Source organism: Vombatus ursinus, unplaced genomic scaffold (assembly GCF_900497805.2).
Source record: "Vombatus ursinus unplaced genomic scaffold, bare-nosed wombat genome assembly UNPS02014779.1, whole genome shotgun sequence".
In the NCBI taxonomy this organism is placed as follows: domain Eukaryota; kingdom Metazoa; phylum Chordata; class Mammalia; order Diprotodontia; family Vombatidae; genus Vombatus; species Vombatus ursinus.
In genome coordinates, this window is record NW_020954557.1 from 8,719,084 (window position 1) to 8,740,896 (window position 21,813).

The following is a 21,813-nucleotide window of genomic DNA, read 5'->3' on the forward strand; positions in this document are numbered from 1 at the left end:
CACTTCAAAAATAATGCAGGTTTCTATTTACTCACAGACAGAAAAGAACTAAAGAGGCAACATTTAAAGACAAAAACACTTACTTGAACTTTGCTGGTGAAAGAGGAGTAGGAGGAAACATTCCAGGTTCAAAAGAATCAAAATAAGTCACTGTCCAAGAAAAACTGCAACATGAGAATCCTGCTGTTAAGGATATAACAAACAAAGTCCAGAATCCTTGATAAGAGAGAAAGGGAGAGAGAAAAAAAAGAGTCTTGTAAGTTTTAAAACTCTTGAGCCCAGTTTTACTCAAACAGTATCCAATTTAAAACTCTTCTTTCTTCTGACCTATATGCCAGTATAAAGTTTAATAGAAGCCAAGAATAAGTAATAGACGAATGTTACTACTGTAGAGACAGAAGATAAATTATTAAATCAAAATTAGCAGAAATCAGTAAAATTATACTTAAAACAATATTCTATTTATAAAAAAAAGAGCATAAAAATGAAAGTTATAACTTTATATACTATCAAGATAAATGGACTCTTCCTTACTATACTTCATACTTTACACTTTATTTGTTGCCATTATTCCTTATCATGGCACTTTTTCCAGATGGGGCCCTTTCTATACCATACTAAGTGAATGCAGTTAACACCCTCCCATGATAAAGCCTGGCAACCTTACAATTTATCGAATAGCTCATACTGACAATAGCACTTAAAGGAGTGCTGGCCACTTCACATACATGATCCCATTTGATTCTCACAACTCTCATAGTTGTAGTCCTCTTATCTCAACAGATAAGGTCTTGGGAGCTGGCTCAAGAAGTGAGGTTCAGCGTCATTGTCCAGGGTCATTAAGCTGGCAAAATGTGAGTACAGATTCAAATCCACATTTTCCTAACTCCAAGTCCAAGAAAATCTCTAACATGCCACGTTGCCTCTGCACTCTATAGTATACTTTTCGAACTAATAGATTTATGATTTTTCCCTTTTCACCTTTGAATCTTTATCCCAATACCTGAGTAGTTCAAAGCAATCTTTTTTTTTTTAGTTAAAAGTAATCTTAAGCTTATTTAACCTTCCCTGTATTTGAAAATTGCTGCTATTTGTCCTCTGTTCTCAAAGAGGACCCTGACATAAGTGACATGATACCATGACATTCAAGTGAACTGGATTTAAGTGGAGGACTGTGCAAAGTCACCAGCCTCACTTTCTCCTCAGGAGCCATCTGAGTCCAGTGGCCAGATATGGATCAGGACAACTGGAGATGGGCCAGGACGCAGTGGGAGACCTTGGCCTTTTCAAGCTAAGGTCTTTAACAGATCTCAGTTTGACTGAAGCAGCACCCTTTCACTGACTGAGGCAAACAATGGCCTTTTAAAAAAAAAAATCTGGGAGGGGAAGACCCCTCCCCTTTTGGTTTCTGGCCAAAACAAAAACAATAGTTACTTACATTCATTCTGAGTCAATCATGGCCCAGTGACCAAATAGGGCTTGGTCTGGGACCAGAGTGATTTGGGGTTAAGGATGGCTTTTAAGAGAAAAAACTAAAACAAGAAAAAAAAAGTTTCAGAAATTAAAGTTTAAATGCCTTTGGGCAGAGAACTGGCAAGTAATGGTGTGATACACTATGTAGAGAGAGAAGAAAGAGAAGCAAAGGGAACTTTGCCCAACTAGAAGTGCCTTGTGTGAGAACAGGAATTAGGTCAGTGTCACTGGATGGAAGAGTGTAAGAAGTTTAAGTCTGAAAACCTTGTGGGGGGTAGGTTATGAAGGGCCTTGGATGACAATAAAGGATTTTGCACTTTATCTTATGGGTGATAAGGAGCCAATGGGAGTTTATTGAGTTGGGGTGGTAAGGGTGGGGGACATGGTCAGATCTGCTCTTTAGGAAAATCACTGAAACACTTATTAAGCACCTACTAAGAACAGGCACAGTGAGGAGAATTGCAAAGCAGGACAAAAAACAATCACAACTGTCAAAGAGCTCACAAAGTAGTAGAGGAATATAATACACAAAAGAAAATTGAAAAGGAAGTACAAGACTTGACCCTCCAGGGGAGCAAGAGTGCTTCATGAGGTGTGAATACCAAAGCTGACTAAATCTTGAAAAATGAAATTTCCCAAAAAAGAGTTTACTAGGGGCACGGTGAAGTCAAAGAAAACTAAAATAAGAACAGCTGAGTGGGAAATGAGATATCTGGGTTCAAGTCCTACCTCTGACAAATTAGTGTAATTCAGGGTTTCAGTACCCCAAAAACTTTCTTAAGATTACAAGTTTCAGAGAAAGCAAGGATCAACTATCTTTATGCTGATGGTTCTCAAATCTATTTATTCAATGCAAACCTCTTTACTGATCTCCAGTCTCACATCTCCAACTGCCTGACTTTACTGTCTAGTAGACATCTTAAACTCAACATGTCTAAAACTGAACTTATCTTTCCCCCTAAACCCTTTCCCCTCCCCAACTTCCCTATTACTGTTTTCTTTTGTTTTTTTTAGGCAGTTGGGGTTAAGTGACTTGCCCAGGGTCACACAGCTAGTAAGTGTGAAGTGTTTGGTCTGAGGCCAGATTTGAACTCAGGTCCTCCTGACTTCAGGGTCGGTGCTCTATCCCCATTACTGTTGAGGGTAACACCACCTTCCCAGTCTCCCAAGCTTGCAATCTCGACTCCTCACTATCGTACCAAGCTCTGCCCCTCCCCCTATCCAATCAGTAGCAAGGCTGGTTGACCTCAAGTAAACACCACCCCCCTTTTCTCCCTAGACATTGCCACCACCCAGGTGCAAGCCCTCGTTTTCTCATACCTAGAGTACTGAAATAACCTGCTGGTGGATCTGCCTGCCATAAATCTCTCCATACTTCAGCTCATCCTCCATTCAGCCACTATGATTTTCCTAAAGAGCAGATCTGATTATGTCCCCCAGCCTCCTCCTCACCCTTACCATCTCAACTCATTGGCTCCTTATCATCTCTAGGATAAAGAAAAAAATCCTCTATTGGCATTCAAGGCCCTTCTTCAAAACTTACCCCCCACATTTTTCAGACTTCTACCACCTTATACTTCTTAACCTCTTTCACCCAGTGACACTGGCTTCTTTCCTGTTCCTCAAATAAGGTACTTCATCTATTCACTCTAGGCATTTTCTCTGGCTGTCCCCATGTCCGGAAGGCTCTCCTTCCTCCTTTCTGCCTCTTCTTTCCTATCCAGTTTAAATACCACATTCTATAGGAAGTCATTCCCCATCTCTGTTTTTTCTGTATATAGCTTGTTGGTAATTGTTTGCTTATCTCCCCCATTAGATCGTGAGCTTCTCAAAAGGCTTTTGCTTTTCTCTGTACCCTAGAGCTTAGCAGTGTCTGGCATAAAGTAGGCACTTAAAAAAAAAAAAAAAGCTTACTGACTGACCTGCCTGGAGAGGGAATTTTCTCATCGGAAACTTTCTTTATCAATGAAATCACATATGTAGTCCCATCTTCTGTTTAATCTAAATCTGGTATCTGAAAACTACTTTTGCAGAAAAATTCTATCTTTTAAAAAAGAATAAGTAAACATTAACAAATATGCTCCTATAACTATATTTAAATATTGCTGGATTAGCTTTCTAAGTGTCCACAAATGTTCTTATCTATATAGAGTATATCCATATTTCTTTTTACATAACTGTAGTCAGTGTCTCCATCAATCAACAAGTATTTATCTTATATGGTGTTTGTACATAGTTGTCTAAATGCTGTCTCTTCCATTAGCTGTTAGCTCTTTGAGAGCTGGGACTGTCTTGAGTCTTTCTTTGTACTCCCAGGACTTAACAGTACCTAGTATACAAGAGGCACTTAATCTTTATTGACTTAATTAAGCATCTATTTCCAAGGTACTCCTCTGGATCTGAGAGGTAAAAATCAATGAAACAAATTCAGTTCATTTCTTCTCACAACCACAATTTCACATGGGTATCTAAAAAATATTTATCTTAACTATAATCACAATTCATTCAGCCATTCCCCAATGATTTGACATTGAAACATTGGCTATTTCTAGTTTTTGTAATAATAGTCACTATAGCTCTTTTTGCGGTGGCAAAGAATTAGATATTAAGGGGATGCCCATCAATTGGGGAATGTTTGAACAAGTTGTGGTATATGATTGTGATGGAACACTACTGAGCACGATGTTTTCAGAAAAACCTGGACTTACACGAACTGATGCAAAATGAAGTAAGTAGAACCAGGAGAACACTGTACACACAGTAACAGCAATATTTTATGATTATCAACTCTGAATGACTTTAGCTATTCTGAGTAATACAAAGATTCAAGACAATTCCGAAGGACTTATGAAAAGTGCTATCCACCTCCAGAGAAAAAACTTATGGAGTCTGAATTCAAATAAAAGCATATTATTTTTTACTTTCATTTTTTCATGACTTTTTAAAAATCTCTTTTCTTTCACAGCATGACTAATACGGAAATGTTTTGCATGACTGCACATGTACAATCTATATCAAACTGCATAACACGTTAGGGAAGAGAGTGGGGGAGAATTTGAAACTCAAAACCTTTTTTAAAAGAATGTTTAAAATTATTTTTATATGTAATTGGGAAAAATAAATTATTTTAAAATATCGCTATAAACAACTTTTTTTTTTAACTTTCTGATAATTCTCTCAACATATTACCAATATTATTGGACCAGAGAGTATAATTATGCTGGTGACTTGCCTCATCAAAATTATCATTTTAAATTTATCCCCATTTTGTGTGGGCAGGTAAGTGGCTAAGTGGCTAGAGTGCCAGGCCTGGAATCAGGAAGACTCATTTTCCTGAGTTCAAATCTGGCCTTAGACACTAACTCTGTGGCTCTGAATAAGTCACTTAACCCTGTTTGCCTCAGTCTCCTCATCTATCTGTAAAATGAGCTGGAGAAACCACTCCAGTATCTTCGCCAAGAAAACCCCAAATGGGGTCATGAAAAGTCAGACATAACATTTTGTGTGAGGCTGAACATTTTTTCAAAATTATTTGTAAATTTGTTTCCCTTTTATAAATTGTCGATTAGGATCCTTTTATAACAGTTCCTTTAGGAACTCGATTTTGCTTGACCATTTTTATCAGGCCCTTGTAATTCTGATGTTTTTGTTATATTTGTGATAGTGCCCCATTTTTAAAGTTTGACTGTTACTATATAGAAATTTAATTGTTATAAAATCCAGTATCTTGAATTTGTCTACCTCATTCCCAGTATTTGATAATTATCTTCCCTTTCATAATTGTTATTTTCCTCAATCATTTTAAAAAATAATTTCCAATGTTATCAGATAGCTGAATTTTATTATAGGGAAAAGTGAGACTCCAAGCTTATTTTTTTCTATATTACTAACAAATTTTTCTTATGGTATTTCTGAAATAATGAATCCTTCACTCAATTTTTATTTTCTATAGGTTTATCAAATTAATCTTTGACATGTATTTGGTTTGACATAGTGTGGTATTGTAAGCTAAATCCTAACTCTGCTTCTACCTTCTAGTGTGACTGTGGGAGTTACTTAACCTCTGGGTCTCAGATCCTTATCTTAAAATGAAGGGATTGGGCTCTACAACTTTTTTTTTTTTTTTTGGGCTCTACAACTTCTAAGGTCACTTCTTGTTCTAAAACTATCATCATATAATGCTAGTAACTTCTATTCTTTCCAACTGTTTTTTCCCTATTTTTTCTACCCAGTACTTTTAACCAAAACCTTTTGTAATTTTTTTCTATCTTCATCAATTTTTCTTAAGAGTATGCTCCCAACATCTTTGCCAATCACAAAAAGGGCCAATTTAGAAAGAAAAGAACCTAAGAAACCCCATCTGCCAGTAATTAGAATTAAAAATAGTAAAGAGTCAATACCTCTTCCTTATTGCCCAGCTAATGGATATTAAAAAATGTTCAGCTGAATTGTTACTATCAGTTGCTCTCACTATTTTAGGATTGCTAAGCCTATTACCTCTACCACCCTTTGCCCTATGCCTCATTTCCCTTCCTAAAGCCAGGAATTGGTCCACTTAGCTCTACCTCCAATCAGTCCACTGACATCCGTAGGAATCCTTCAGTACTTGCCCTACTGATACTTGGCCGTTCGCCTATGATACAAATATAAAAGTGATTTTATCTGGGTTCATTTTACCTGGTTCCCATAGAATCCATTATCTCAAGTATTTCTGCCCTTCTATTTTATGAAAGAAAAGCCAGGATTTAATTTTCTCCAACTCCAAATAAATCAGCATTTCAATTTGATTCAATATAATTTCTTGAAGTGAAAACATATGCTCCTGTTCCATAATCCCAACTCTACAGATCTTTCCAAAGTATGAGGCATCTCCATAACCCAGTTACACTGAGAGGCTAATAGAAAAAGCAATTCATTAGTCATTGAACACAAGTTATCAAATCCAATCTGTCACCAAGTCTAGGATTTACCCTTTACTCTCAGCTCCTACTGCTACCACCTTAAAATAGAAACAAGTCCTCTTATACTAGGACTATCTTAATAGCTTTCAATCACTCCCATAAAATCCTGAAACATTGTTTTAATTCCTAGGTGAAGAACCTAAGGTAGCTCCCTATAGCAGAGTCTGAATTTTTCTATCTTGTTTTTAATACCTTCTATAATCTAAATCAATTCTACCTATCAAACTCCATTTACCACTACACTTTCTAGCCAGGTCATCCTCTTGATATTTCTCACAGATGTCCCTCCTGCTTTGAATAATGTTTAAGTATTATACTTTCACCAATTAATATAGTTAACACACAAGTCTATGTAGAAAGATTCTTTGCTTGGGCTTGATGTCTACAATATAAGGGATCCATTCAATCATATCTTGTGGAGTCAATTTTCATAGAATCCAGAATTGGGTCAGTAAATGAAATATCTTGGCAGCCTTGACTAATAATTCAGATGCCCACTTGTATTATTTTTTCATGTACTGCAGACTTTCACTTTCATTCTGCTTATCTAAAACCTCCAAGTTCTTCAAGGTGGAATTCAAGTTTCACTTTCAGAGAAACTTTCCTGACTGCTCAGGACCAAGCAGTTTGGCCTTATTTTCTAATTATCATGAATATGAATAATTCATTTATACAGTTCTTTTGAAGTGTGCAAGTATTAACCCCATCATATGCACGAAGACACCAAGACTAAAAGATATAGTTTCCAGGATACATATGGGATTTTAAGACTAATTTTAATAACATTTTTGATAGTGCTATAAAGTTGACCTTTTGTTTGTACTATCAACTTCACAAAACTTTTGAGTTATACTTCACATACCTTAAATCAATACGTGTTGTTAATGATCGCTTTATCATCTCAGGAGACTAAAATATCATTGAGGGCAGGTACTATCTCTTATATTTTTTTTTAATATTATTATTATAATTATTTTAGGCAATTGGGGTTAAATGACTTGCCCAGGTTCAAGTGTTTGGTCTGAGGTCACATTTGAACTCAGGTCCTCCTGACTTCAGGGCTGGTGCTCTATCCACTGCGCCACCTATCTGCCCCTCTTATAATTATTTTTGAAACACTTCTCTGCCCCCAGTACCAGCTGAGCAGTCTTATGCATATAGTAGGTAAACAAAACCAAACCAAACCACTTAGCTGATTGATCTCGATATGACCCTAAAGATATTATAACCTACCTTTGAGTCCTCGGTTTCTGTGCCCATATTGTGAGAACAATTTATATTTGGAAAAGTACTTTAAGTCACTCAGAAAGCACTACTTTAACAGACTACGCTGTATTATCTTATCACATTGGACATACATATCATACAATTTAAAAAGCTGTCACCACTATTAGCAAGGTAACATTTTAGGACAAACTACTTTGGAATGTGAATTTATTAGACAGCTATATTTATTTAGTGATACTTCACATTTTCATAGCTGCTATAGCTTAAATGGAGACATTTTTGCCCAAAAAACAACAAAAAAGAAATCACATTATTATTCATATAGATAGTACACACCTGACAAGACTTAGGGTCTTAAGCATTATGTTCCAGCCAGTTGTGCACTGACATCATTCCTAGTAGAAAACCCAGGTTGGAATCTAAGTAGACACTACAAAATGAGAGGCAGAGTGACACAGTAGAGAAGGCACTTGATTTGGAGAGGATCAGATCTAGGTTTAAATCACACATGGGTCCTTCCTAAGTGACCTCAGACAAATCAATTCTCTGGCTTATCTTTGGCTGGAAAGTAAACTAGATGTTTATGATTCAATTCAGTTCTAAACTTTTTGATTCTAAAGACAGCTTCAATCTGAAGGAGAAAATCTTGATGAGTTTAGGAATAGTGGAGAAGTAACACTTAAGTGGGACATACCTTTAAGTTATCTAGAGAAAAAAAAGAGCTCCATTGAAACTCTTCTGTATTTTAGTTCTAATATAGTAACAGTAACATTTCAGCACTAGAATACTATGTCTTGTTTTTTATGTATCTTCTTGAAAAAGTATGCACTACTCTAGAGACTATATTTGCTTTGTTTTAGCTTAAAGTCTGATGAATTCAAGCAGTAGTTCATAGACTATAAAGAATACTACAGGGGCAGCTAGGTGGTGCAGTCAATAGAGCACTGGCCCTGGTGTCAGGAGGACCTGAATTCAGATCTGGCCTCAGACACATAACACTTACTAGCTGGGTGACCCTGAGCAAGTCACTTAACCCCATTGCCTAGCCAAAAAAAAAGGAAAAGAAAAGAATACTACAATGCCATGGTCTCGAAATAATAAAAGCATCTGGAAAATTATGGAACTCCTGTGAATAAATAGACATGCAATATCCAATCTTCAAGTGTTTTGATCATTTCCTAGTGAGGGGAAAAAATAGTCACACAATAGTGTGAATGGGGTAGATAGCTATTTTTAATAGTTTAGATATATGTCTCACAACGATTGCCCTATGAACACGTTTCCTTGTAAAAAAGGAATATTATGCTTTAGAGAATCTGTTTATACAGCGTTTTAAATAACATTCTAGAAAGGGCCAGATATTTTAGATAGGGGACTTTGAGCGATATCTGTTATTCGCAATTACTGGAGTACCTAATCTAATACTAATAATTAATCTCCTCTGCAGAGGGAATTTCCTCAAATAGGAACAATGAGGGCCACAAACTATTTTTCCAGATCACCAAGACAGAAGAGTACTCTTTCTTTAGGGAAGAGAAGAGACTAAGAGGACACACACATCAAGGTAACAAGGTATGGTATCTTTGATGTTGCCAATGTGGGGACTATTTCCACTAATGCATATTATAGCTCATCTATGCCTTATCCTATATGATTCTTGTATTTCCACAAAGGCACTATCTAAGATGCTGACAGTCTTCATTTAGTTCTTATAGGTTACCACTTATAAATGAATAATTAAGTTACCACTATTCAGGCTGTCCATGTTACCTTCTGCCCACTCTTCTTCCTGTCCTGCACATCCTTGCTAATGTCTTTCATACTATTTCTGAAGTGCTATTTGCTTTTGACAATCGATCATAGATCAAAAATCTACAATGCCACAGTCTACTTAAACTTAAATTATCCATTGGTTGATATCATTTTGATTCATTTGAGATGGTATTATTATTCTTCATCTATTAGGGTTTCCCTATATAAGTTCATATGCCAACCTCTTGGATGACTATGGATCTCATTGCAGAGGTACTATAGTGTAGGGCTTCTTAAACTTTTTCAATTCTTGACCCTTTCAGCACTTCTTAAACTGTGGATTGAGACCTCATATGGGGTTTAAGTCTAAGAAGGGCTACAGTGTTCTGGAGCTCCAGGCAATCAGTACAATGTCATCTACACACAGGACCAGCTGGAAGTCCTTACCATTTAGAGGAAAAATCCTATTTGAATTTTGCTCAGGACATCCCCCATGACAACCCCAAACATTTTTTGAAGAATAAATAAATCTTATACCTTGATTGATGCCAATGTGGAGAGGAAAGATAAATAATTTCATCTTTGTGGTTGTACCTGTCATAGAACCTCAAATATTTAACATATGCATAGCATGCACCTTGCTGAAAGTCTACTGAATATGCTTTTTGCTGTTATCAAAGAGCAAAGCAGACATTAAGTTTAAAAGTCTGATTAGAAAATATATATAAAAAGGAAAATGCCAGTGTATGTCTCACCCTCTCACACACACACACACACACACACACAAAACAGGATCTGAAGGGGAAAATCCTTTTGCCCTCTTTCCAGAAATATTCAACATACCCACTATTTAATCAATAGCCTATCTTTTAGTGGCTACTTATAAAGACTGATTATTTGCTTTTGCAAAGCAGAAAAAACACTAGAAAGTGAAGGACACCAATTTTGCATACTAACAGATATTTTATTAAGTTTAGCACTGTGATCCATCCAAAACAAATAAATGGCACAAATGATTTTAAAAAGTGGCATAGCATTCTGATGACTTAAGTTCTGGCTCCAAAGTGCTATTGCCTTCTTGTAGGAACAATGTACAAACCCATATACATGCCTATAAACCAGTTATCCCCTCCTCTCCAAAAGCCCTGTTATACCCACACACACAAATTTAAGAGAGTTAGAAGGTAGCTTACCTTCACTAACTTTTTCTAATCCCCGGACCAGCATTTCCCAATATATATTTTGGCTCATTAACAAAGCTAGTGCATAATTAGTCAGCTAGGCAGCACAGTGAAAAGTGTGCTAGATTTAGGATTCAGGAAGATGAGTTAAAATCCTACCTCAGTAATTTAATTGCTGGGTAACCCTGGGCAAGTCATTTAACCACTTTCAGCCTCAGTTGCCTAATCTGTAAAGTGGGGATAATAACAGCACCATTTTACAGAGGTGCTGTTCGGAACAAATGAGATAAATGTATAAAATGGTTTGCAAATCTTAAAGTGCTACATAAATATTACTGAGCCCATTTAATGGAAATATAAGAATTGTAACTAGTAATCTACAAAATCAGCATTGTAGCCCTTTTTTCTTCTGAGTCTGCCATGGCTTTTTCTTCTAAATAATCTTCCTGTTATTTTTACTTAATTTTTACTGTTATGTTACAAAATAGTAATGGTAAGATTTTGAAAGACCACTTCCTGGAGTTAGACCTAAATAAAGATGTATGGGAAGTGGGCCTCGGATGAGAGGCTTCATCATTTCTTACTTTCAGGGTATGTCAAACAGTTCTGATACTATAAATGACCTAAGTACAAATACAACCCAGTCAACAAAGGATTTTGTGAACATCTGAAAAGAAGTGGCAAGCTTTTTAACAAGATGAAGGATTAACTATTGGAGAATGAGTGATGTCATAAAAACAGGTTTCACAGAAAGATGGCACTAGCCAGAGATCACAAGGCTGTTAGCTTGTTATTCAGTACAGCTGAAAACCAGCCTCCCCCATGGATAGAACCAGCCTTAAATGGCTAGTAAATATGCTTCAGACTAACTTTAATAAGTAAGTCTTTTCAGAGATTTTCAGAAAAGATAAAGAGATATATTCAATATTGCAGCAAAACAGCTTTAATGACTGCAGCAAGAGAGGGGAATGTCTTCAACCATTTTGGAGGGCAGAGCAGCTTAGCTCAGAGCCAAAGGAAATCCCTGGAAACAGGCCAAGAGATGATGCTGGGAAGGATTAAAAAAACTTTGCAAGACCTGGTAAGCATTTAGATCCTAAATTTCCTACATGATAAGTTTTCATCTTTTTTTTTTGTTTTGCATCCAATACTGACAAGGTTGAGGTTCAGAAGAATGGACGCCTTATAACCCGTGCTTGCGGAGGTAACCTTTGTCTATATAGCAACAACAGGAAAATGTGTTTCTATGGTTTGGAGGGAAAAGGGTGATATTTCCCAGCTATTTTTTTTTAAATATTAACCCTGTCTTGGCTCTAAATCAAATTTTCCATATCTCATTTAGGATAGCTTAAGGTAATCGACCTCCTCCCCATTAGCTAGGAACCCCTTTCAGTGCTGGCTAAATTCAGCAGTTCAAGGGCCTAGAAAGAGTCCATGGTGATAGAGCAGATAAAAAGCCAATTAACTCCTTATGGAAAACGGTGGGAATATTTATGGACTTTGATAATTTAATCTACTCTTTCAAATTCCTTCTATCCAATTTTTCTTAAAATTGACTAACATGCCTTTCAAATATGAGATAAATACCAAAGGAAGGAAATGGGTTAGTTAGGACTGAATCCCATTACCACTCTTTAGAACCCATTTTATCATTTGGTATAATCCCCCAACCTTGATTTGTATATGATCTATTTATCTGCACAGTAAGTTTCACAGCTGGGGAAAAAGTAAAATATCAAGTAAATCAATTGCCTATTTTGTTCATACCTAATAAACCAGTCTCTACACCATCTTCAGTCTTCAAATTCTCAGCATGCAATTCTGCAAATACAAAAGAGGGCTTATGTTGATAAGAAATTTAATTCCCAATAAATCAGCAAGCTTTTATTCACCAATTATGTGAAAAGAACCTGGAATTAAAAAAAAAATCCCAGTCCTCAATAAGCTTATATTCTAGTAAGTGAAATAGGTATACACATAAAGAAATACAAAGTACAAGGTAATATTGGAGGGTGAGAGGTAGTGGTGATCAGGAAAAACCTTGAGTAAGAATTCCTGCTTAAGTACTGAAGCTAAGGCTTCTAAGAGTCAAAGGAGTAGAAAGTCATTCCTCAAATGTACAGACAGATTATCACATGTAAAGGACATCAAGGAGGCCAGTCTGGCTAATTTAAAGAGTCTTAGGACAGGACATGTAATAAATCTGGAAGGCGAGCTGAAGTTAAGAGACATTTTTTATTGTATCTCAGAAGCAGAAGGGAGACATACAATCTTTTTGAATAACATGGTCAGACCTATGCTTTAGTAATATCACTTTGGCAGTTGTGTGAAAGATTGAGAGGTGAGGTACTTAGAAGACCAATTAGGAGGCTTTGGTAATAGGCCAGGTAAGAGGTGAAACGCTGGAATGAAAAGAAAATTACAAGTAACAGATGTAAGAGCTTGTAAGGGCAGAATTTTCACAACTTGCCTAGGGTGACTCTAAGATTGTGAACTCTTGTGATGAGGATGGTAATACTCTAAACACAAATAAGGAAATTAATTAACAAGGGGAAATTTAGCACTGACAGATCATATTAAACGGGTATTTTGGGGTGGAAATTAATCGTTCAACCAGTATGCTACATTGTCTTTTCCATATGAAACCTACCATGGTAGGATACCAGGTGGCAATGCCTTCTATTAGGAATCATGGAAAATGAGGGAAATAAAGTGGATTCTGGATTGAGTTCCTAAAACTTCCTCAAGCATCAGTTAAAGTCCCACCTTCTACAGGAAGCCTTTCCCAGTTTTAATTTCAATGCCTTCCTTCTGAGATTATTTCCTACTTATCCTGTATACAATCTGTTCGTTTGTAAGTTGCCTTCTCCATTAGACTATAAACTCTTTGAGAGAAGGGGCTGTTTTGGGCCACTTATATTTATCCCTAGCACATAAAAGAAACTTAATAATGCTTATTGACTTGACTTGTAGCTATATATGCAAGTATTATTAATACATTCCTGTAAGGTTTCATATAAGTAGGGTAGGTAGGTACTATCTTCACTTGACAAAAAAACAGGCATTGATAAGATAAATGGTCTAAATTCAGAAGTGTTTCCAAACTTTTTTGATCCTACACTTCTTATCAATAAAAAAAATTTTGAGCACATACCCCTGTGTAAATTTACTTATTTATAAGTTATAAACATGTACTACTGCACTAATTATCCATATTGCAAAACTTCCACAAAATATTATGATGAAGTATCTTATCCTATAATATGTAACTATAGGAATGAATACAGGAGTTATAAGCATGGTCAGACCAGCACTTCAGGATAATCCCTTTGGCAACTGTGTGTAGAACAGACTGGAGAAAAGAGATCTGAGACAAGAAACCAAATAGAAAGTTACTGCAATAGTCTAGGCAACGGATGACGACAGCCTGAAGCAATGCAGTGGCTGGGAGTAGAGAGAAGAGTACACTTTCAACTCATGTACTACCAGCTAGTATACAGTGTTCAGGTCTCAGGTTATAACTAACTGTTCCAATGGGTCCACATAAGACCAAAGGGGAGAGATTGGGAGAGTGCATAGCTATGCAAAGATGCAAAATCGAGTTGTTATGCAGTAATAGATGAAGCAGGGGTAGTATATCTGTGTTGGAAACAATCCTAGGGAGTCAGCTGATTATGAAATAAACAGTGAGATGTGATCCTCATATCTACTACTACTGCTTGATCTCCACTGCTAATTTTACAACAAAAGTCCCAGAAATTTATTGTTGGAAGTTTGAGCCATTTTAAAAAGAGGCCCTAACTGGAGCATTTCCATTTGACTGGTTTGCAGACTTTCATAAAAGGAAAAAAAGAAAAAAGTCTCTATTTCCTTTAAAAAATAAAAATGGCAAAGACAAGTAATAAACTGAGCTAACATAAGCTTCAACACGATGAAATCAGTATACTAATCTCTGTGGGACAGTAGGTGGTGAATAGCTAGTTGGTGCAGTGGATAGAGCTGGGAATCTGAGTTCAAATCTGGCCTTAGACTCTTCCTAGAGGTGTGACCCTGGGCAGGTCAGTTAAACTTGTTTGCCTCAGTTTCTCATACGTAAAATGAGCTGGAGAATGACATGGCAAATCATTCCAGTATCTTTGCCAAAAAAATCCCAAACGGGGTCAAAAAGAATAGAACACTGAAACGACAGAACAAGTGGGGCAGTAAGGTATCCAAGCTTAAGACCCCACCGCCCCGCCCGGCCTTTCGGCAAGAAGCCTTTACCAGTCGTTACTTAGTGCCTTCCCTCTGAAACCTGTTGCCCATTTTAACCTGTATAGACTTGTTTGTACATAATTGTTTCCACGTACTTTTCCAGGAATTAGACTGTGAGGTCCTTGAAAGCAGGGGCTGTCTTTGGCCTTTGTTACCACCAGCACTTAACACAGTGCTTGGCCACCGATTAGGTGCTAAATAAATACTAGCTGACTACTAACTGCTAAGCCGAGGTCCCACCCCCTACACCCAGCGTCTGCACTCCATTGCTGTCCCCCACTTTCCCCGTGCAGCTCGAGTACCTTTCACGATCATGTAGATGATAGCTAGGAGGAAAGCAAGAAGGGCGGCGAAGAGAAGAGAACAGACCACCGAGAGGATCTGCACCGGCCACCGCCGGCCCCGGGGAGCTCGGGCGGCCTCAGGTACCCTCGGGGTGACCCCATTGTGTTTATGGGGCTGAGGCGGCGGCGTGTCGGCCGAGAGCTCGGCTCGGAGATCCCGGACCACTTCGTTTATCCCTTCTTCCTCGTAGTCATCCTCTCCTTCCCCCCAGCTACCCCCAACCTGGGAGGGGGAGGCGTAGGCAGGGAGGACCAGGCTGGCCGGAGGCCCGACTCGGCGGTGGCGAATCGAGCGGCTCCCGCTAGCAAAGAACGACATGGCGGGAAAACTGGCAACGTAACCCGGAAGCTCAGGGGTTTCCTCCCGCCCCCCCTCCCCCATTGGCCAATTAGCGCCCCAAAGACTCCCCGGTGCCTACCAACGAAGGTGGGGGGGGTGTACCCCAGGGATGAGGAGGGGGCAGGAGCGCTTGGAAAAAGTGTATCAGAAAACGAACTCGACACTGGGAGCTGAGGGAGGGGGAAGGCCGAGGGAAGCGGGAGAAGGCGGAGGAGAGGACGGGAGGAGAAGGCGGACATCCCAAAAAGTACAGTCCCCTCCCCTCGGGGTGTCTGGTCCTAGTCCCGAGACCTCCGCCTCCGCCACCGCGTAGCCTCCAGGCAAGCCGAGCACGTCCCAGCCCAGCCGGTCCCTCCTAAGCCGCAAATCCGGGCGCTCGGTCCTAGAGCCCGACGCCATTGCTGCCGTCCGCACCCCCTCTGAAACCCCTTCCCTAGTCCGTCCGCTTTTTTTTCCGTCCTCCCCTTCGAGGCACACGAGGGGACTTTCTCGGTTTCCGCCTAAACAGCATCTTTAGCGCGCGACGGCCTGTCTCTTCCTTTGCCTAAACTGCTTTTCCCCATCCCCCTACTCGGCTTTCAACCTTCTCCCCACTTCCACACTCCCCTTCTCGCGCAGTGCCGCGTCACGCTCCCCCTCTTCACCCCGGCCATCGCGTGCTTCGCCAGTCTCGCGCTTTCTCACCCGGTGCCTTCCGCGTCCTCGAGCCCCCTCCTCTTCCCCTCCTCCCTCCCCTTTCCCCCCCCTCCCCCGCCCAACCTCGAGCGTCGCGCGCGCGCATCCTGTCCCAGCCACCGCTAACGCTAGAAGCTGCTTCCCCCCCCTCCTGGCTCCCCGGCGGCCTCAGGTTTGTGGGGCGTGCGTAACTGGGGTGGGGGGTAAAGGCGGCAGCCCCCCCACTGCCCCTCCCCCTACGGGGTGAGGTGGCTGTTAGGCCCGGGAGGCTGGGGCCTACGTACTCTTCTCTTCCCCGGGGGAAGTTGGTGGAGTTTTCCCGGCGGGGGACTCGGCGCAGAAACTTCCTCCGTCCCCCTCCCCCCCTCCATGCAGGCGACGCCGAGCGAGGCCGAGGCCGGGGGCGAATCGCCGCAGAGCTGCGTGCAAGCTGCGCGCGCTGATTGGACGGCGGGGAAGCCAGTCAGCTTATTGGCCCCGCTGATCCCGCCCCGCAGCTCCGGGCAGCCTCTACCCTTTGGCCCCAGCGGGCGCCAGCCACTCAGATCGCTCCTTGTTGGAATGTGTAGCGGCAGCGGCCGCCGCCGGAGCAGCCTCAGCCCGACGATGAGGCCGGGGACGGGAGTCGAGCGTGGAGGCCTCATGGTGAGTGAAATGGAGAACCGCCCTCCACCGCGGGGTCCCGGGAACGGGGAGCGGAGACTGTCCAGCTCAAGCCTCTGCTCCAGCCCATGGGCCTCTGCGGACGGCTACCTGAGGAGACGGCCCTCGGTAAGGGAGCGGTGGGGCGGGGGAAAAGCGGCACAATGAAAAAAAGAAACAGGAAGCCTTCTCCTTGTGGGGAAGAAAAAAAAAGGTGGACAGAGGAGAAGGCCTGAGGTGGCGGGATCTGGCTCTGAGGGAGGGAAATGGAGGGCGGAATAGCACAAAGGAAAGGATGTGGGTCCCTAGGAGGTGGGTATTACTGTGGCGAAGATGGAGGAGGGAGCCCTGGGCAGAGCCAGTGGCTGGGTGTTGGCAGCAGAAGTCTGCTTTGGGGTGCAGGCCTGATTTGGCCAGAGTAGAGAAGGGAGGGATGTGACTTAAGATGAAAGGAAGGAAAGAGTGAGCAAGGCTGGGTAGAGTTGCTAAGAGTATAATTACTTTACGTGATTTGAGACATTGGGCACCTTTGTGGCCTAAATAATTTTGATTTTATGAACTTGTTAAAGCAGATACGCTTTCTGTTGGACTTTCTGTACATAGCTTGCAGAATGACCAACCAACAATAGTTATTGACTTTTAGAACTGAAAGTGAAAAGTAGCTTTTCGGAGAGAGATAGAATGTTTTGATCTACCTTAGTAAGAATTTTTCGGGAAAATGACAGGTTTGACACTGGAGAAACATCTACAGGTAGCGTTTTTATTCGTTGAACTTTTTGAAATCATCCGTCCTTTATCTGTGAGACAGAATAATTTAGGCTAAAATTTAAAAGCTTGTCTTGGTATATAAATAGAATAATCATCAGGTCTTCCTTAGAATTGGTCTTAAAATAGGTTATTTATTTTTTTTGGGCAAACTATATTTTAGCACAATAGCTTACTAAGGTGCTAATTGTTTTTCGTCATTTTTGATTATACATAAACAGGCAGTTCTTTTTCTGATCTTCCCTCCTTTATAAAATCCATATATTATAAATGGGCAAATCTCTATAAAAGTTCCTTAGTTTTACCAAATATCTTACCACTTCACTTCAGTGATAGCATTCTTGGTGCTTTTGGGGGTGGGAAGACTTTATTATTAATTGATGTTTTCTTTACTAACACTGTTTTTCAGATGGGACACCCTGGCATGCATTATCCACCCATGGGAATGCACCCTATGGGTCAGAGAGGAAATATGCAACCTGTACCTCATGGAATGATGCAGCAAATGATGCCCCCTATGGGAGGTCCTCCAATGGGACAAGTAAGACAGTTTTAAAAATTATATTTGCTTTATAGCATCCTTGTGATAAATAATTTAAAGCATGGATAAATGTTAGTAAATAAGTCAAGGATTGACATTTCCCCAAAAACATAGTCAAAGGTTTCAAGTGAAATGAAATGTTGAATTATCTCCGTAACCAGAGTTTTAACTGTACTGAGGCTGTCGTCCACATAAAAATGCTCACCTTTTCCACTTTGAAAAAATATGCTTGAATAGCAGTTTTTTGGTAGCTTAAAGGTTATGTTTTTAGTTGACTGATTTGATTTTTGTCAAGCAAGTCAATTTGATCTTATGCCCTAGCTGCAAATCTAGAAACTATCTGTTCAGTTCACCATGTATTTTGTGGGTTATCCAACTGAGGTAAATGTATGTAAGAATAAGAAAACCTACATCAGCAACATTGTTTAGGTATTTGCCTTAGAATTTGAGTGTTATGCATTTTTTGATACCAAAACAGTCTTCTTGCATTTTCCTGTTCCACATTCCTAATTTTCTATAGGACACTTTTATTTTGAATTGAGAAAGTGCTTGTTGATTTTCTTCACTCCTACTGATGAACTGTCCCTTCTCTCTCTAGTATAAGTTGTAAATAGGAGTGATTTGTATCAAGAAGCTTCATTAGTGCTAACTCAGTTACCCTGTAGTGTTCTAATCAGGAAGAGTAACTAAATTCAGTTATTGTGACTGATATTTATGCTTTAAGTCTGTTAGATGCTATATGAAATTTAAGTAGCCGGTTTCTCTCCATAAGAGTCTTGATAAATCATCAGAAATCTAGACTGCTATATCACATGGAGGCAATCAAAGGTACTGAATATGATCTTTCTCTAATTAGTTTTGTTTAGTTTGATAATTGTTAAAAGATCATTGAGTTCATAGTGAAATTGTATAGCAGCCAGGATGGAAAAAGAGTCTTTTTTTTTTTTTAATTAAAACTAGAAAGGTTTGTCACAAATGCTTTTCTTCTGTGTAGTTTTTCTATAGTAAAACCAATTAGTAGTTTAAAACTCTTTATTCAAAGGTATCTGGCCCAAGAGACTGGCTCTTTGCCCATAGCATCTCTTTAAATAATTGAGCCATTGGCCTTCTGATCTAGGAACAACACAAGTTTCAAAACTCTCTTGGTGGTGGAGAAACAATTCTGTGATCCTTCTTCTGTTCCTTACAGTCTCCCAAGCAGCAAGGAGCTCTTGGTTTCTTGATAGAGCTGCTCTAACTAGATATTGAGCTTTTAAAAAATATTTATTCTTTAAATGCTCTGGTTCTTATTTAAAATTAGTTTCTTTCCACAGAAAGATAAAATAAAACAATTTGCTACTGCCAGATGCTTCTCTCTTTTCTGGGGCCTTCTGTTTCCATTGGGCCAATCAAGGTAAGTTATGCAAGGGATTGACCTGCTTTTACCCTTGCTATGGTGCCATGGCACTATTTTTCAAAAACCAAGACACCAATTAGTCATTTTCTAATTAAATGCAAATACTTTACCTTTTTATAATTGTTTTGGTTTGTCTTAGTGTGCTGTCAGCTGGTCACAGTTTACCTTAAGGCCTTTCTGGTTTAGGTGCTGTAGTGACCACTTTCTTTTTGGGTGTATTTCCCAGTTAATTACACATCCATTCACGCATTGGGCAGTCTGTGCTTTGTGGTTTTTTTCCCACATTCTCTTCCAAAAGCCAACGTGTCATGTGTGTACACATCTCACTTGATTGCTCAAATTTTGAGGAGTCCATCTCTCTACTGACTCCTGTAAATATAACAAGTGGCTGTCTCAGGAATCTTCAACTCTGATCCTCAGAGAGAATCTCATTCCAGTGCTTGCCCTAGATACTTATGGATGCTCCTATTTTTATTGATGTCTTTAGAACTTAAAAATGGAGCCCTGGATCTTGGCACAGCCAATTCTTGGTTATCAATGGTAACAGGAGACAGAGACAGCATGGATAATTAAAATCCATGGATGATTCAGAAACCCCATTTAAACCTACACGCTGTTAAACCACCAAAGAACTACTAACAATTAGGAATTTTTTTTTTTTTAAGGCAATTGGGGTTAAGTGACTTGCCCAGGGTCACACAGCTAGTAAGTGTCAAGTGTTTGGTCTGAGGCCGGATTTGAACTCAGGTCTTCCTGACTTCAGGGCCGGTGCTCTATCCACTGCGCCACCTAGCTGCCCCGAACTGCTAACAATTAGCAAAATTGTTTCACTTTCCATCTTCTTTCATTTCACTTGCCCACCCTTTGATAGAGGTATTCATGAGCAGTGAAATGGCTGGAAGTATAAAGAAGCAAAAGCAAAGGGCCCGTATATGTATCAGAGTGCCAAAGTTGGTAGAGTTTTTCTACCATATAGTTTAACCAATTCGGAGGTTTGCTTAATAGTTTTGACTTTGGGACTTAGAATTTGGGGAGCCTACCTATGTGATGGCTAGTCTTCATGTTTCAATTTAGGGCTGATGTAGGGTATGTGAAAAGCTAAAGTTAATGTCAGTCTTGTATGTTCAGTAGAAGTTGTGGAGTTGTTGACAGTCAGCAAATGTAGCAAATGTGATTTATGAAGTAAACTTCTTAAACTTTTTTTCTTATTTGCAAAATATTTCCTTAAAAGTGGTTGAGAGAAAACAAAAGATTTTCACAGCAACTTAATCTCTAATTTACAACAAAAAGAGTGGGGAGGAGACTTGGGTTCATATGCTTATATGTGTTACATCAGTCCTTGCCCTTTTTAATGTTCATAAACAGAATTAAATAGGCTCAGTTATCTTATCTGCTTCCAGATAATAAATTGAAATTCATAGAGCCAGTTTGTTTTTTGGCTCCTCATGTTTGTTGTTGTCATTTCTCAGGTCACACTCATTGGTTCTTTCCTACTACCAACTAACATAGCTATTGGTTGTTATTAGTAAATTGTGTTTCCAAATTCAAAGAATCAGTTTTAGAGCCTGAAGGGAATTCATAAAATATCCAAGTTTTATGAACAATGTGATATTCACAGAGAGTGTTCTGAGGACCACTGGTTTAAAATGTACTGGATTTGAGAAGGAATAACTGAAGACCTTGTTCTGTGCTTGTTCAAATTATATTGGAATAAAGCTTCACAGATTTTAATGTGATTGAAGTGCCTCGGCTATCCTGCTCCATGCCCTTTGTTAATAATTCTTTGTCTTTAGAATGTATTTGTCTTGTTTTTTTCCCCAGGAATAACATTTATAAATCAGATATTTTTAAGGTTCCTATTTTATATAGTTTCTTCCCTCCTCACATTTTTTTCACTTATACTTTTGGAAGCTGTGTGACCTTCGGCAAGTCATTTAACCTCTCGTCCCTTGCTTTCTTTAATCTGTAAAATGGGTTCAGAGTATGTGATACTTTCTGGCTCTTAAGATTTTGATTCTAAAATATGTTGTCAGAGGCTAATGTATAAAATAATTTTTATGACTTGGTATGGAAGGGAAGGAAGAATAAATTAGTTTGAGTTTTATTAATAATAAATTTTGGCCTTGATTATAACCTTTTGCAAATGAGTGTATTTGCATTTTACAAATATGCATCAGTTTCCTATTCTTAGGTTTTACACCAAGAAGGGAAGCTACAGTCCTGTCTTTAGATACTCAGTAAAGCTTAACTGGAGTATTAAAA

At 39.3% G+C, this 21,813-nt stretch overlaps 2 protein-coding genes across 10 annotated transcripts in view; one reads left to right on the forward strand and one right to left on the reverse strand.

Annotated features, from left to right (window-relative positions):
- Positions 1 to 15,574, reverse strand: part of LOC114045870 (ADP-ribosylation factor-like protein 6-interacting protein 6) — a 51,922-nt gene extending 36,348 nt beyond the window's left edge. The window contains exons 1-3 of the mRNA XM_027866045.1: positions 15,151 to 15,574; positions 12,362 to 12,415; positions 84 to 216 (exon numbers count right to left, since the gene is read on the reverse strand). Of these exons, the coding sequence (XP_027721846.1) occupies positions 84 to 216; positions 12,362 to 12,415; positions 15,151 to 15,574 (611 nt within the window). The remainder of the gene's footprint in view (positions 1 to 83; positions 217 to 12,361; positions 12,416 to 15,150) is intronic.
- Positions 15,575 to 16,626: 1,052 nt separating this feature from the next.
- LOC114045868 (pre-mRNA-processing factor 40 homolog A) overlaps positions 16,627 to 21,813 on the forward strand; it is a 57,259-nt gene continuing 52,072 nt past the window's right edge. For 2 of the 9 annotated variants that reach the window (XM_027866036.1, XM_027866038.1), the window contains exons 1-2: positions 16,627 to 16,978; positions 18,024 to 18,155. In XM_027866036.1, coding sequence (XP_027721837.1) covers positions 16,769 to 16,978; positions 18,024 to 18,155 — 342 coding nt within the window. In that variant the 5' untranslated portion in view covers positions 16,627 to 16,768. Of the gene's footprint in view, positions 16,979 to 18,023; positions 18,156 to 19,468; positions 19,549 to 21,813 lie in introns of those variants that run through there. The other 7 variants (XM_027866037.1, XM_027866039.1, XM_027866040.1 and 4 more) reach the window with 5 other exon arrangements.